Raw genomic sequence first — 15576 nt, 5'->3', positions numbered from 1 at the left:
TTACATGGAGAAAAAAGAAAGTCGAGCCTCTTCCTCTTATTTTGGTTGATAATGTGTTTTCACTCCATAAGTAACAATGCAATATGCCAGCACTGAGGCAGTATATTAAAGAGAAGTACAGTTGTATTGAAACTGACGTTTTTTTGGAATACTCTTCTGGCGCATATTTACAAGACATAGAGCTTTTACTTGATCACATACACGTTGAAGAAAATACACATGTGTCAGATGCCATTTCCCCAATATTGGTATCAAAATGTACTTGTTGCTACTATAACGAGATGATAGATCTGCTTATTGAGTATATGATACTCAAAAAGAGAAACAACTCATTATTGCTGGGGCTCACCAAGTATCATTATGAAGTAGATAATACGGTACAAATGTTCAAAGGTTTTAATTCAAGTTTAGCCCTACTGAAATCAAAACCCATGGAAATAATCATGAATATATTAGGCATAACAAGGTTTTTGTCTCTTATTCTTGGGACAGATGCTTTATGGAGACCTAATAATTTTGTTATTTGGGGTGATATCAAAGAAATGCCATTTTCAAATAAGGTTAATCCTAACATAGTAAGCATAAAAAAAATGCTTCATAGAAGCATTGGACACATAAGAAATTTGAACCCCATAAAACTGGATGAATATGAAGTTTTAAAGGAGATATTTGGTGGAACATTGACTGAAACACAAATTCTCAATAAAACCATACCAAAAAGACTCAGAAAAGTACGTAAAATCATCAAACTTATGATATTCAACCACAATAAACATGCTTATGAATATCCTTACATTGTGGATCAGATATGTAAATCGTCTAGAAAGCTAAAAAGTGATAACCTAGGATATGCAACCGATAGGGCAAACGTGATAAGTCTCATTCATACATTAATTTACATGATTATCCCCATGGAAATATTTGGGTCTAACCACAATAGGACAGTTTTGATGAGATATGTTCCCAAGCTTATTAATGGCACTGCTAGCTTTACAATGAAAACACAAGATATGCTTTTGAATGTCAAAATTAATGAAGTGAAGTGGTTGAAACCAAGGAATAACTGCAAAATGACTAAATGTGAATTTATCCGGGCGAAGGAGTTGTTTTCTATGTTTGTTACATGGTTATTTAATTCTTTTGTTTGTAAATTAACAGCATCTTTTTTTCATGTGACAGAGCCTTCACAAGAGACACGCTTATTATATTACCGTCATCATATATGGAAAAAAATATCTCAGAAATTCAAATCCAGATACTTTATCAAGCACTTGTATCAGAAAAGAGATTCTTCAAATTCTTTTAAGTCTTTCAAACAAAATGAGGACACAATTGGATCTTTATCTATTCATCCCAAAAAAACCGATTTTAGACTGATTGCAAAACCCTTCAAGGGTACTTTAGAAGAAAGAATCTTGTATCTATCTTATCAAAAGAGAAAGCTTAGACCGATCAATCAGATTCTAAACCATATCAGATTAAGAAATAGTTGTTCTTCAGTTCGTGATATTGTTAAGCATATTTATAGTTTTAAGTCTAGGATAACCAAGCCAACAGGTAAGTTACCTAGAGTATATGCTTTCAAGTTTGATGTCCAAAACGCATATGATTCCTTGCCGCATGCTATGATCGATAAAGTTATCAAGCAAAGGCTTGATGCATTTACAAAAAGTGATACAGTGTTTGTTCAATTGTGTCGAAAGTCAAAAGCTGATGGTATGGTTAGAACACGAAAGAGTCTTATAGCTGATTCACTGGAAAAACTAAAATTCAGTAAAGATTTCGGTTTTTCAGCACAACATCGCCTAGTTGATACTCATGAAACTCTAGAATTCAGCAAAAAGGATATAATAAATTTTGCTAGAAGTCAGTATGCTAAGACGTGTATTACCATCAACTCAAAATCGTATTTCAGAAAGATAGGAGTATTCCAAGGCTTTCCCCTTTCTGCCACACTTTTTAATATAGTTTATGACTCAATGGTAGAGAAGCTTAAAAGTATAATAAATTTTACCGGTGAAATGACTGTTATTCGTTTGATGGACGATTTCCTGGTTTTGTCTACATCGGATAGTGATTTGAGAAAGATAAGGAAATTTGTTTCACGTACAGTTGCTGATTACAATATGAATATCAACAGACTTAAGAGTAATTTTACAAATGACAAATTATTATTTGCGGGTCTCACGATTGATGTTAAAAACTTAGTCTGCTATAAACCATTGAAACAGTACAACACAGGGAGGGTCATTGCGTCAAACTTTACTAAGCTGTACGCTAAGTTGACCGAGTACACAGATATATGGGTAGGTAACACTCTTTTGTTTGATTCCACTAATGTGATGAGTGGAAAACATGGTTGCCGGAAAAACGTTGTATATTTACTCCGGGCGCTACTGTTCAAATTTGTTAATTCTTTTAGAGAAACTAGACGTAGAAGTAAGTTCAAGGTTCAAACTTTGTTTAGCTTCTTGAATAAAACTCTATGTCGTATTTCAGAAATCACCGATCTAGTTTTTATTCAATTTGATTTTGCGAAGTTCTGGAAATTTACAATCGAAATATTGAAACACAAAAATATTGTACACTCTAAAGCATGTTTTCAATTTGACAAACACACAGGCTATTGTTTTCAATCTACATAACACCCAGCGTGTTTTTTATATGTTGAAGATCTTTTTCCTGTCTATTTCTTTCCAATTCCTCTATCCCACCTGGCCTTTTTTTGAGTCTTTCGTTTGACACGAATTCGTCCAATTCTTCCTGGAATTCATCCTTCAGCCTTAATTCTTTTTCCATTTCTCTGACTCTTTCAGCTTTTGCAATAGCCTCGACTCGTTCTTCGTGATTTGGGTTTAGTGCATCGACTTCTGCCATAACTAAGCGTGAGGCATCCCATGGGGATACTGAAGGATCTGGAATTGGCAGTTTTGATTTAGGTAAAGAGCTCTTTTCTAGCTGGGCGGCACACGACTTTATTAATTCAAACGTTTCTTGGGCAGACTGGTAATCTTGTTCCAATAATCCCATAATTTCTTCTTGTGCTTTAAAGAATCTTTGATCAGCAGCTATAAGTGCCATTTGCTTATTCCATATAGCAGCTATGTTTTTTCTTTCACTTTGTGTATAATTTGTGAGTTTCCTTAGTGTGTCATCTGTCTTCCTCATCTCCTTTCCGAGATGTTCCAGCTGTTTGTCAGATGGCTTAATATTATGCTTTGTGATGTCCGTTTTCATGAACTCAATGATATCTTGCAAATCATCCAACTTCTCAACCAAAGACTCACAGCCTTCACTAACCCGGTTTTTACATTCTGAAATGTATGAATTTTCTGTCATGTCCTTCAGAACTATACCACTCTCTTGAAAGTTATCGACATAATCAATGGCACCATTTATCATATTCGTTATTCGCTTGATTGATCTATTTTGATGCTGCTTAACTTTGTTTAGCTCATTTTGGAGCTCGTCAACCAACTTTTGATACTCTTCGTTTTTCTCTAGCTTTTCCTTCATATTCTTCTCGTAATCAATCTCAACGCTTTGTCGGACTGTGTTTGAAACCGTGTTTGATGTCACACTCAAATTCATTGATTCAATCTTCTTCAACAATCTGTCTTCCATGTTCATGATGTCGCTTTTAACTCCATCTATTTGTAAATCTACATGTTTAAAGATGGCAGACTGAAGGTCTGGCTGCTGTAGGGAAATGATGCTACCGTCAGTAACATCAGCCATATTTTCTAGTTCATAGGCTACTGAGGCAGGCCCATCTTGAATGTACATCTTGGGATATGGTGTAAGCCCCGGAGATGAATAATTGAATTTTTGGGTGAATAGGACTTTGACATTCGCAACAGTAGTGGGTAATTTAATATTCACTTTTTTGACTTGATCTTTCAATTTCAAAAATATATGATTCTCTCTTGTACCTCCAAAAACATCGGTGACCGAATCATTCCTTTCATTTCTTCCTCCCTTCAACTTGTCCGTAGTATCATTCAAAACTTCTTTGACTTCTTTGGCATTTTCCTCTTTCTCTGTTTCATCACTTTCTGGAGTTTGACCACTCTCCTGTTCCTCTTTTATTGAATATGGGAACGTGGAATTCCCATTCTTTTCTAGTGTAGAATTATTAAATATACTTGAGTCATTTTTGGCATTTTCCAAATCGTCTGAGGTAATATTTGGCGTGCCATCTTCATAAAGTGGCGTCTTAGGAAGTTGGGAAGTGTCAAAAGATGTACTATTCATCGGTGATTGAATCGATATAATACTAGATGTTTGGTATGCAGAATATCTCTTTGATGCACGTCTTATTAAATTTCGATTGTTTTGTAGTCTAGTCAATGGATCTTTGTACGGTGTCCTACTTGTATCATTAGATCCATGTTCAGAAGTGGTGGTAGTGGCTCCTGGTGTTGCAGCAAATGACTTACCAGGGTATCTTAAGGATGATACAGTCGATAAAGAAGCAGATAAACTGAGATTACTTTTACTCTTCTCCGCTTCAGAAACCTCAAATTGTTTGTCCTTTAGCATTTTCATAAGTTCTGCAACAGACTCTCCAATCTGAGGTAAAAACATATCCAATGATTGCTGTGAGGGTTCGAGAATCAAAGAGGCTTCTAGTATTGTTCTAACTTGTTTAGGTATATCTGGTAGAGTTGTAATGTCAATTCCGAAAGCATTATATGATCTTTTAAGTGTTTTGAATGAATCTCCAAATTTAACAAACTTAGCCGATACTTCTGAGACGGTGGCACTACGTTTAGACCACGAAGTCAATGATTGTAAGAGTGCCTTTGTTGAAGTAAGCAAATGACTTGTAGCTGTGGCTACTGAGGGTACATGTCCTTTTCTTTTTGTTGGACTGCGATGTCCAGAATTGGACTTAGATAATTCAGACATGGTTAATTTCTTCCCTCTACAGGTTTCGTTGCAGTCTTGGTTATATTTCGATTGCTATAGGGTATTTACAAGATGAGACTCACAAACATTCCCGATGATGGATAAATAATTTGTGAGACATAATTTGATTCTCCGAGAAAATCGAAATGGCAAAAAACATGAAAATTGAAAAATACCAGCTTCTCCATGTGTGCTAGCTGGCAGAAGCAGGGATGATTGATAGATATCTGAATTAGGATTCTCTACTGCGCCGGCTTTTTCTCCCAACCCCCCCATATGGACCTTGAATCGATTCCAGATTCACAATCTGATGATGCTGTGGGTATTGTCACTTGGGAAACTGTAGAGCAAGAGAGGCGCTTGTCTACGCGTAAGGCCAAACAGCTGCATAAATTACAAAAGGAATTAACACCGTTAACTAAGGAGTTCAAAGAAATACCAAGAGTGAGAACTAGGTCAAGTAACTTTCAAAAAAATAACCAGTTTACAGTAGTTGCTGCGGAGTTTTTGAACTTAAGCTCCAAATCTGAATTAAACCGTTTATTTGAAGAAGGATACACGAAAGATCAAATTGAGCAACTGTTGGAGAATAAGTATCAGGAAAAGAAACAGTTTTATACCGAGCTTGGAATAAAAAACCACAAGTTTAAAAGGAAAAATTTTGAATCATGGAGGTCTATGAGTAATTCGCATGCAGTGACGACGAATACTTTTGCGTCGGAAGAGGAGTTACTCAATGTGATGGAGAAGTCACAACAACTCCGATTAAAAAGAATAAACAATAAACCATTATCTTCCTTCAAAGGCTTAGCGCCGACAAACAACACAGAAAATCTGAAAAAACATAAGAATTTGAGAGAAACTGGTTCAACTTTAGGACACGATGAGATGAGTTTGATAAATTTAACTTCTGATCGAAACAATAGTATTACAATACAAAGCAGTCCAATAAGGTTAAGAAATGAACAAACCTTAACCCAAGATGATTTGCATGAAGATAATGGCGATTCAGTTAATCGTTCAGATAGAAACAGTGTAGCTTTATCTTTTGCATCTGGAAGTACAGGCGAGAATAACAAACCAAAACCAGAAGATGACATACCTTTGACGTTTTCCCAATTAGACAAAATTTTTGCGATACAAGATGAAAATATTCCTAACAATACTCTACCAATGCCATATTCAGATGAAGTAGATACACATAGAAGTGAGATAAGAAAAATAACTGACAAATCGCCAGATACTGAAATCAACGTTCGACAATTTTCTGGTATCCAGATACCATCAATTCCTTCATCACCACAATCAACTCATACAAGTATACCCAAAACACCAGTTCTTTTTACACGACATTTGAGACACAGGAACATAATAAATAGAAACCCTTATTTGGTTGATAGAGCCGAATATTTGGGCCTTTCAACAAGATATGAGTTAATTTCTTTAGAAGAAGAGGGAAAAGATGATAGTAAAATTATAGAATTCTTAGACGAACGGTATCAGCAGAAAAGGGAAGACCGGAAAAAAAAGGACGTTGGATATGGGCCCTTTTTGAAAAAGTCTTTTCACGAAATCATGAATGAAGGAAGATCAGAGCTGTTACCCGAAACCAAAATTGAAAACTCTAAATCTACTAATGATGTAGATTCTGATTTTTCAATTGAAGACGATATTGTAGAGGAAGAGGATGAAGATGAAGAAGAACATGATCTGTTTTCCTTTTCTGGGGAAGTTTCAATTGACTCACAACCTATTAATGAAGAAATTTTCGAGAGAACCGAGTTATTAACAGCTCAAAAGTTGAAGCAAAAACCATTACCGAAAAGAACGAGAAAGTTTAGTAGTGCCACTCTTTTAACGAAAAGTGTGAGGTCCAGCAGCAAAGGTGTAAAACGCTCACCTTCTTCAATTATTGGTGAAGCATACAACACTGAAAATAAAGATATAAAAGAATTTCTTCAGACAGGAAAGACAACAAATTCAAAAGAATATGGAAGTATGGCTGATTGTTCAAATCCAGTTGATTCTGACCCTTACTCTATGAAATTTCTTACCCTTTCGGATGATGATCTTGATTTTCCAGAAAACGTATTTGGGGAACAGCCTAGTGCAGTTACTGAGGATATTTCTAGTGCTCGAAAAAACCATCAATCAGATTTGAAAAAAGCTGCAACAATCGTCAAGACCCGTGATGTGAAATCTTATAAGAACTCACTAAGCGTCACGAATAAAAAGAAGCGTTTACTCGAACACCCACAAGAACAAAATACCACTGAGAAACATTCGGGAAGGAAAAAGAAAAAGAGACAGACAAATATAGTTGCAGCTTCCTTCCCACCAAAGGATAACCCGAACTATCTATTTGTCAGACGACCATTAACAGAAAACTATCAAGTCGAAGGGCTTCAAGCTCATGTAATACAAAGTGACAAGACAGTAAATACAGCTGAATTTAACATAGACTATGCACGTGGAACGCACGAAAATCCAATGAACAAAACCACAATTGAAACAAAAGAGGTTGAAAACCACTATGATCGTCTAGTAAAAACATGGAATAAGTTTAAAACCTCAAAGTCGAAAAATGAGAGGTTCTTGAAATATATATTAAATGTTAGATTGGATGATTACAAGACTATTCCATGGCCAACCAAGCTTGTGAATTCAAGTCTTGTCCAGCAAATTTTAGGGAGTTCTGAATTTTACTACCGGAATAAATCTATTAAGATAGAGTTATCCAATTCATCATTCACCTTTGAAATGCCTCTAAAAGATGGTGATTCTTTTTCCAAGATTAAAAGTATTTTCTCTTTGCTTTTTGGGTATATTACGAATGAAAAGGTAAGAAAGTCCGGGCTAAAGCAGGTGAGAAAACTTCTTATTCACCTTCTAATGGTAGTCTCAAACGTTAAAGTTGACATTCCGCATATTATAGAATACATCGTTATGGAGATCAATTCTTTTTGCAACTTGCTAAAAATTTCAAAAGAGGTAAATCCATTGGTACTTATCACTACTTTACCATATTTTTGTTTGTATTTGAGAGTATTACAAAGGGATTCAACTGAAAACTGTCACAGTTTTGCACACACTGAAGACTGGTTATGCAAGCGTATAGTATTGAATATTTGCAGTGTTTCATTTGAAGAAATGTTTGTTCATAAGAAAAACATAGTCCTTGAATCTATTTACATTTTTCTTAAAGTGGTCAAAAATCCGTGGCGGTTTGTTGGGTCTTACCTTCCTCACAAAAGTTGTAACATTTTAAATGTAACCAACTTCTTGTTCTTATGTAATGCGTTTCAAAAAGTTGAAATGGATTGGGAATATTATCTCAACATTCTAGGAAAATATTCGGATGGACAACTCACTTCAAATAATGATACATACTCTATGAAGTGTTTGTTTTTGTCGATACTCAAAATAAACAAAGACTTATCATGGGAGTTTGAAAATCAGTTGATTGTAAAAATGTTTAGGCTTTTGGCTGAACACAAGTTTTCAAACATTGGTTGTGTCAACAGCCCTAAAGCTACGATTTATCCCACGGCGTTTGTAAGCGATTCCTTAACTTATGATGATGGCTGTCTAGATGTCTACTTGAAAACACTTGGAAAATTCACACAACAATATATGGGAGAAAACACCAAAAAAATTGTGGAAAGATTGATACCAATTCGTTCTACATTTGGATATGATGCTATCCAATTACAAAACCGTGCAATTGTCTTACTTTTTATGATACGCCTTTTTGATCAAGATCTAATGCCAATTCTAGAATCGGTTGTAAGTGATATGATCAGAAATGGGACGGAATACAGTATTAAGTCAGCTATTTCTTTATTATCAGTTATTGTCAAACAAACTTCTAGGAAACAGTATTTGACCGTGAGAAAATTCTTGCCACATATTATACATAAGATCAATAAGGATAAAAATGATAGAGAAATGGTAGGTTGCCTTAAAGATCTTATATTGAATGTGACTGAATTGCTAAACGGCCATGACATATCTTATCTTAAAAGAATCTTGGATTTTTTTAGTATTATATTGAAATTTAAAAACTTGTCGACTGAAAATGGGATGCTGATTACCTATTTAAAGACGTTTTCAATAATGAAAAGGCAGTTTGAATTCTCCTATGGAATTGAAATAACCGAAAAAGATCAGGCTAGAATTGACAAGAGCTTATACGATGTTATAGTGTCTGTAAAGCCCATTATTTTGAATGATAGGATGACCATTGATATTAAGAAATTTTACATTAAAGTATGGTTATTTTGTTCAGCTATGAGTAAAAAACCAGTAATGCAAATAGTGTTCACCGAGTGGAACTTTCTGGGAACTCAAGAATTTAGAGATAAAATGGAGTCATATTTTTATACGGAACTTATTGGAAACTTTCAAGTGGAGCCCGTCAAATATGAGGTTTTGGCATTCTTCTTCAAACACCTTCCAATTAGATCTGCGGATTTGTCTATTGTCTTCGATAGTTTGAAGAATTCAGGAATTTTGCCGATTAAAGGAGATGACAACACTTCTAATGCAAAATACATCTTTATGAATGATAGGACAAGAATTACAATCAGGTGTCTTGAATGCTTGTTTAAGAGGTTAGACATTAGTGTAAGAAAGACACTGTTGGAAATATTCATCAAGTCTTTAAAATCACAGTCAATTGACTTTTCTTCTCGTAGGTACATCAAAGAGGTTGCCCTATTCATACATGGAATGGTTGACATGAAGCTTGAGTTGACCGAGTGGGATCATTTAGTCAAAGAGTTTAATCTTGAGAATACACCCCAGAAGTTATCCACGAGAGTCCAACTATACGATACTGTGGAAGATATCTGTGTACTTTTTGAAAAGAGTTATACAGTTGCTATTGCGTCATCTTCTTTGGACAAACTGATGACAGAGTTTGAAGCACTTGATTTTGTCCACCACTCTGAATCATTGCTTGTTGAATCATTTTGTTCAATTATACTTTTCCATATAAAGGAGGTTTGTTTGTCAAAGACGAAGCATTTATTTCACCTATCAAACTGGCTGGAAATTTTTGAGAAATATTTACACAATACTAATCAACAATTTGACATACTTCCAGTCCTAAACGTACTTCTATTTCTTGGGAAGCCCAAAAAGCACTTTGCTGATATAAAGAAGTATGATTATTATTATATGAAAATTCTCTTATCCAATTTCAAGATTTTGCTGTGGTGTTTGTATTGCTTTGCTGGATTTTCAGATAGTTGCATAATCAAAGCAAAGATGGGTGATTTTGTTTACCTTGACGAACCTTTTTTGAAATGTCATGCAAGTGACAGAGATATTACTCTTCCTTGTGATGTAGAACAAAGGATAAAAAATCTATATAAATCTTCTCAAGGTGTACTGGACTCAAAAATTCAAATGTTTGGAGATGAAGAAGGACTGTTGTTAATGCGGGAGCAAGTACAACTACATAGAGAAACGATACATGCCATTGAGAAGAAAATGTGATTCTGCTATATACATGTCGTTAATTCATTAATCGCACGAAAACCGACTCAACACATTGCTACCTACAGATGTAGCTGATAGAAAGAGCAGAAGAATGTAACAGCTCAAATAATGAATAATGGTTTAGCCGTGTGCTTTAGTGTCAATCCATATCAGATTAGTTTGATAAGTTTAGCTAAAATCCTAGCGTAGTGGGAAACAAAGTTTCAAATACTTGTTAGTATTGTTTAGTTAGGGTACACAAGTGAAATAAGTGATGTGAAACAGACACGGAATATAGAAACGCGAGAAATAACCATAATATATGAGAACTACATAACAGTTAATAATATCTTTACAGTTAGTGATGAGCTGGAAACAGTTTTTTAATAGGGTATTAGTGCGAGATATACGGAAGACATAATTGTTGGCCTTGGCATGCAAATTGCGGAATGACTAGAAAACATATTTTATAATCACGTCATTATCAGGTCAAAGGCTACCTTCAAGGATATGGGTTTCGCTATGAAAAAGGAATAGATCAAGACAAGCAGGTTTGTGGGTTTGTGAATTTTATCGAAGAATTTAGGTTGAAAAGCTTGGCTATTTAGGAGTGAAATTAACTAGGTAATTTTTATTTCGTATCGCCGAAAATTTAATTAGAGACGCATAAATAATTTATCATGTCAAAGTTTTGGAAAGATGTCCCTTAACCATAAAGGAATTCTAACAAGATTTATATTTATATAAAAAAGGTCGTTTTTTTTTTTCAACTCCGGAAAAATGATCTCTTGTTATACACAAATATTTATAAATTCCAAACATCTGCGGATTTATTTGATATCAAAATTCTTAATCATTTCTTTTAAATAACAGAGAAATCATCTTGTGCCTTAAAACATTGCTCTAGTTTAGGCAACCCTTAGTTGACTTGAGACGCAGTGGTTTCAAGATACATTTTTCACACTAGTATTCTATTAATCCTTGGTAATGTTTTGTTAGCTTGAGAAAAGGTGTATTTATTTGTTCTCATATACTTAATATTAGTTTCAAAGAGCATGACTCCCTGTAATACTGGCAATTGAATATTCTTCTTTTACTTTTCTAGTAGCTTTAAATTAAAACCGTGTTCCTAGAAAACCAATTCGGCAATAAGAATTGGTCATGATATATATATTTGCTGCTAATCCCTCTTAAATTATTGATATGTCATAGCCTTAAGTGAAACTCCATCAAAAAAATAATTAAAATGCCAGTGGCTTAGTCACCGTTATTTTCCCGACGATATCAATTCAGCAACAAATACCAGTTTTGGGGGTAAAACCGCTTTTTAAAACGATGAGCTACATTTGATCTTTTTGTTGGGAGCATGAATATTAACTAAAAAAGAACGGATATTATGAACAAAGGAAAATACCAATGAATTTCTTGTGCATGTAGAGGGCGAAGATTGATTCTAAAAGAAAATGATATATCAATTCTTCTTTTGGTAACTAAATATGACCAATTATAAATCTAGGAAAAAAAGAATTGTTTATTTAACACGTGTTATCCTATCAGGAAAAACAAGAAGCATTTCTTGCAGCTTAAACCTCTATTAAGTTGGATAAAACAAGTTCTTTATTAGCTTTAGCATTTTTGTTACAATAAGTACTATTCTCAAATAACATAAAGTATGCAAATCTCACGTAAAATATTATTCCAATTACGATATCTCGTTGAAATGCAGGGTTGCCATTTCAAAAAGGGACACATGGTTTAATTCCACTGCATGGGCGGAAGCAATGAGAACGCAAAAATAATTGATTTTCTCCGGTATCTACCAAAGATTGAACACTATAGTTTATTCCCTCATGCGCTCAACCAATTATAGGAAGTAAATCAGAGTCAAAACTTTGAATCTAAGAGTATCAAAGGCCGATGTGATACTGTACATATATATATCTACATACGTTTTATTGAACAAAGTATAAATACTCTCGGATGATTAATTTATATTTAGTTCCACATGATTGCGAGTGTGTACGCTAACAGCAAGGGTCAAGGCTAGATCTGCATGTGAGTTCCCAGCAGTAAAGTATTTCAGATATTTTTATCAAGTCCTCTGGGCTGATAAGAAAAAAAAGAGCATGTTGTTTAGTCTATTTTTACTTTTGATTTGAAAATCACATGAATTTTGTAAAAAGTCCAAAGGTAAAACAAAAAAAATGAAGCAAAGGATAATAAAACATTTCCAATGACCCACAAGTCTGGTAGGTTTAGAGGTGGTGCAACAAATAGTTGACACGTGAGTATAACTCCTGCGCCAAGATAAAATCCAATGATTGCAATCTTCCAGAAGTAGCTATGTGGTAACACGGTAATAGCGTTATCACGTTTAGATACAAATGGAACAAAAATGTTAGTGTATTTCCTTACCCAACTTAAATTTCCCATTAGCCAATTGCTCAATATACACAATACAATGCATTGCATTATGAGACCATCTCTAATAAGTAGAGGTGTCATGGAAAACAAGCTCACGTTGAAAAACCAACAAACCATAGATATAACATCACTATCAACTTCATTCAATAGCAAAGCAATAGGCATCCATGGTAGTAGAATGGATTTCTCATGCACTTGAAAAGAGAACAAATAAAAAGACATTGAACAAGATGCTAAACACCAAGATAAGAGTCTTTTATCAGGCTTTAAAAAAATGGCAATGCATGATGGAGAAATACCAATTAGAGTCAATATGAGAGACTGTCTCTGTAACTGGGTTGTGCTGAATATTTGCTTATATTTGATTATTATGTTTGTTGCACACCAAAAGTTCCCAACTTTATCTTCAAAAATACCTCTTCCAAAGGGGAACATTCTGAGCAATATCTGCTTAACTTGAGAAAGTCCACCGTGGTATAAAAATGGTGCCAACAGGAAACATACTGATGATGCTACTGAAACAGAGATGTAAATTAATTTTAGCATATTGAATTTGGGAATAACACACAACGATAATAGGTAGAAAAAAAATATAGGTGCGTAGTACAAGGCCATTTGTTTGTACCCGATTGAAAGGGTATAGAATATTGATGCAAGACCAAGGTTATTATGCAACAAGTTGACAAGCGCCAGTAAAGACAAGCCTAGCATGACAGAATTGTATTGGAAATGGCCATGATCAATTATTTGTAAATCAGGCAAAAATAATATTGCTGCTGTAATAATTGTTTGATCAATTGAAGGTGCTTTGTTAAGATTACGCCCCATCCAACGTGTATACATAATCACTCCGGGTATAAAGAAGATTAGCTCAGAAATTAGCGCCGTTATTCTCATGTACGATTTCAAGTCTATGGTCTCAATTCCTCTCGATGTGTCTAATTCAAACCAAGAAGAGTCTATAAGTTTGCCTATTTTTCCCATGAGCCATGAATGATACGCTGTCAACGGTGGGTAATCAAGCCCCCAATACTGCAAATCATAAAAGTACCATTGCGTTATCGGAAGCCCCGTGGTGATTTCAAGCCAGTGACGCTGCGCTTCAAAGTCACCATACATTGGTGGAGTCTTTTCACCCGAGTATGAACCTAAGCCAACAGCACACCGAATTATAAGTGCAAAGATTATTATCATATATCGAGCCACCCATTGATTGGCAGCTTTCTTGAACGGGTAGAGAAAATCCGTCAATGGAGATCCCTTAAACAAAAAGACAAAATCTGTCTGCTTCAACCTCTGAGGTAAAAATCTCTGCATTTCTTCTACTAGCTGGCAGTTTTCCCCTTTTATCTGATGTGAAGAGAAACAGGACCACAGGACAACAAGAGTGAGACGGTGTCGCTGAAATTTATCGAAAAATCAAATTCAACAAGCGAGCCTGCGAAATTTCCAGCTTAATGAATGTGCAATTGTTTTGCTAGTTTACAGAGAAAACTCTGTTATTGTACAGGAGTGACAAAGAAGAATTACAAACAACTAACAATACTCGGCAAGCTTTTCGCCATTTTCACCAACTATGTTTTTAACAGTTGATATAATTGCTGGATGAACAGCTTTAGTCGCAGCAATAACACCCTGACTGTTTAAGGTCCTGCCATATCCGAAATCAAGATCATTTCCAAAGATGTCTGTAACCAGACCGCCACTTTCCTTGACAAGTAAGTAGCCAGCTGCATGATCCCAAATTTTTTCTCTATAATCGGGGTCTTTTGGCAATCTTAGGTAAATTTCAGCATCACCCTTTGAAAGGGCACAATATTTTGCTTGGGAATCCAAATTAACTGACGGCTGGGAAATTTTCAGTTGTTCCTTTATCATACCCTGTAGTCCATGCGATGAATGACCTTTCTCAACACCTTCCAGAACCCTAGTTTGATCTAACCCGTACTCGTTGTGGACACTCATTTTATTAGACTTATTCAGTGGGAATGTGACATTGGAATACAAATCTTGGAAAAACGAACCCTGACCCTTAATTGCGGTAAATAAACCACCCTTAGGAGAAGATGCATCACGCAATGAGTGTGGTAGATTGGGACATGCAATAACACCAACCTTAACGTCACCATCAACAATAAGACCTAAACAAACAGCATATTGGTCGCCTCTTAAGAAGCCTTTAGTACCATCGATTGGGTCCAATGCCCAAATTCTGCCGTATCTGCCTCCTTTGGAATTTCCTTTATCAATGGTATCACATAGGTCTTCTGGAGATTCAAGCCGACCCAGTAAGTTATTATTAGCTGAATCTTTCAATTGCACTGAATTGACTTCGTTTAAAATCAATTTTTCAATTTTTTTCTCCTTAATCAACGTTGAGTCTTCCTCACCAACAACTTCATCTTGGGGGAAGTTCTTCAAAATCGCATTAATGACAATTGCTTGTGCACCGAAATCACCAATGGTAACTGGTGAACTGTCTTCCTTTGAGATCCCTTTCAGATGCTCTTCGCTGACTTTACAAGTGAGCAAAGCTGCTCTTTTAACGGCCAATTGCGCAATGTACGCTTCTCTCAAATAATCTATAGAGCCAGACATGATATTTCTGACAATAAGATCTATCTTCATCAAGCACTAGAAAGAACCAAATGGCCAACTCCACCATACGTGTCTCTCAGACATGCTAGCAAATAGTCAATACTCTCGGTACGAATTAGGAACAAGGCGAAAATGAGAAAAAAATAAGGGGGAACGTCA

General features: G+C 35.3%; 5 protein-coding genes across 5 annotated transcripts; 2 read left to right on the top strand and 3 right to left on the bottom strand.

Annotated features, from left to right (window-relative positions):
• Nucleotides 1-83: 83 nt before the first annotated feature.
• Nucleotides 84-2645, top strand: C5L36_0B04750 (uncharacterized protein; the record flags this gene model as incomplete). The annotated part of the gene is made up of 1 exon (XM_029464842.1): nucleotides 84-2645. The coding sequence occupies one exon, from the start codon at nucleotides 84-86 to the stop codon at nucleotides 2643-2645; it is 2562 nt and encodes an 853-aa protein (XP_029320701.1).
• C5L36_0B04740 (uncharacterized protein) lies at nucleotides 2638-4911 on the bottom strand (the record flags this gene model as incomplete). The annotated part of the gene is made up of 1 exon (XM_029464841.1): nucleotides 2638-4911. One exon carries the CDS (start codon nucleotides 4909-4911, stop codon nucleotides 2638-2640), a length of 2274 nt encoding a protein of 757 aa, XP_029320700.1.
• Nucleotides 4912-5187: 276 nt separating this feature from the next.
• Nucleotides 5188-10413, top strand: C5L36_0B04730 (uncharacterized protein; the record flags this gene model as incomplete). The annotated part of the gene is made up of 1 exon (XM_029464840.1): nucleotides 5188-10413. The coding sequence occupies one exon, from the start codon at nucleotides 5188-5190 to the stop codon at nucleotides 10411-10413; it is 5226 nt and encodes a 1741-aa protein (XP_029320699.1).
• A 2115-nt stretch (nucleotides 10414-12528) lies between these two features.
• Nucleotides 12529-14136, bottom strand: C5L36_0B04720 (uncharacterized protein; the record flags this gene model as incomplete). The annotated part of the gene is made up of 1 exon (XM_029464839.1): nucleotides 12529-14136. One exon carries the CDS (start codon nucleotides 14134-14136, stop codon nucleotides 12529-12531), a length of 1608 nt encoding a protein of 535 aa, XP_029320698.1.
• A 219-nt stretch (nucleotides 14137-14355) lies between these two features.
• C5L36_0B04710 (uncharacterized protein) lies at nucleotides 14356-15447 on the bottom strand (the record flags this gene model as incomplete). The annotated part of the gene is made up of 1 exon (XM_029464838.1): nucleotides 14356-15447. The coding sequence occupies one exon, from the start codon at nucleotides 15445-15447 to the stop codon at nucleotides 14356-14358; it is 1092 nt and encodes a 363-aa protein (XP_029320697.1).
• Between the last annotated feature and the right edge of the window lie 129 nt (nucleotides 15448-15576).

The sequence above is a fragment of the Pichia kudriavzevii genome, chromosome 2 (assembly GCF_003054445.1).
Source record: "Pichia kudriavzevii chromosome 2, complete sequence".
Lineage (NCBI taxonomy): Eukaryota > Fungi > Ascomycota > Pichiomycetes > Pichiales > Pichiaceae > Pichia > Pichia kudriavzevii.
The sequence above is the reverse complement of the archived record's forward strand: the minus strand, read 5'-3'. Positions and strand labels throughout refer to the sequence as shown.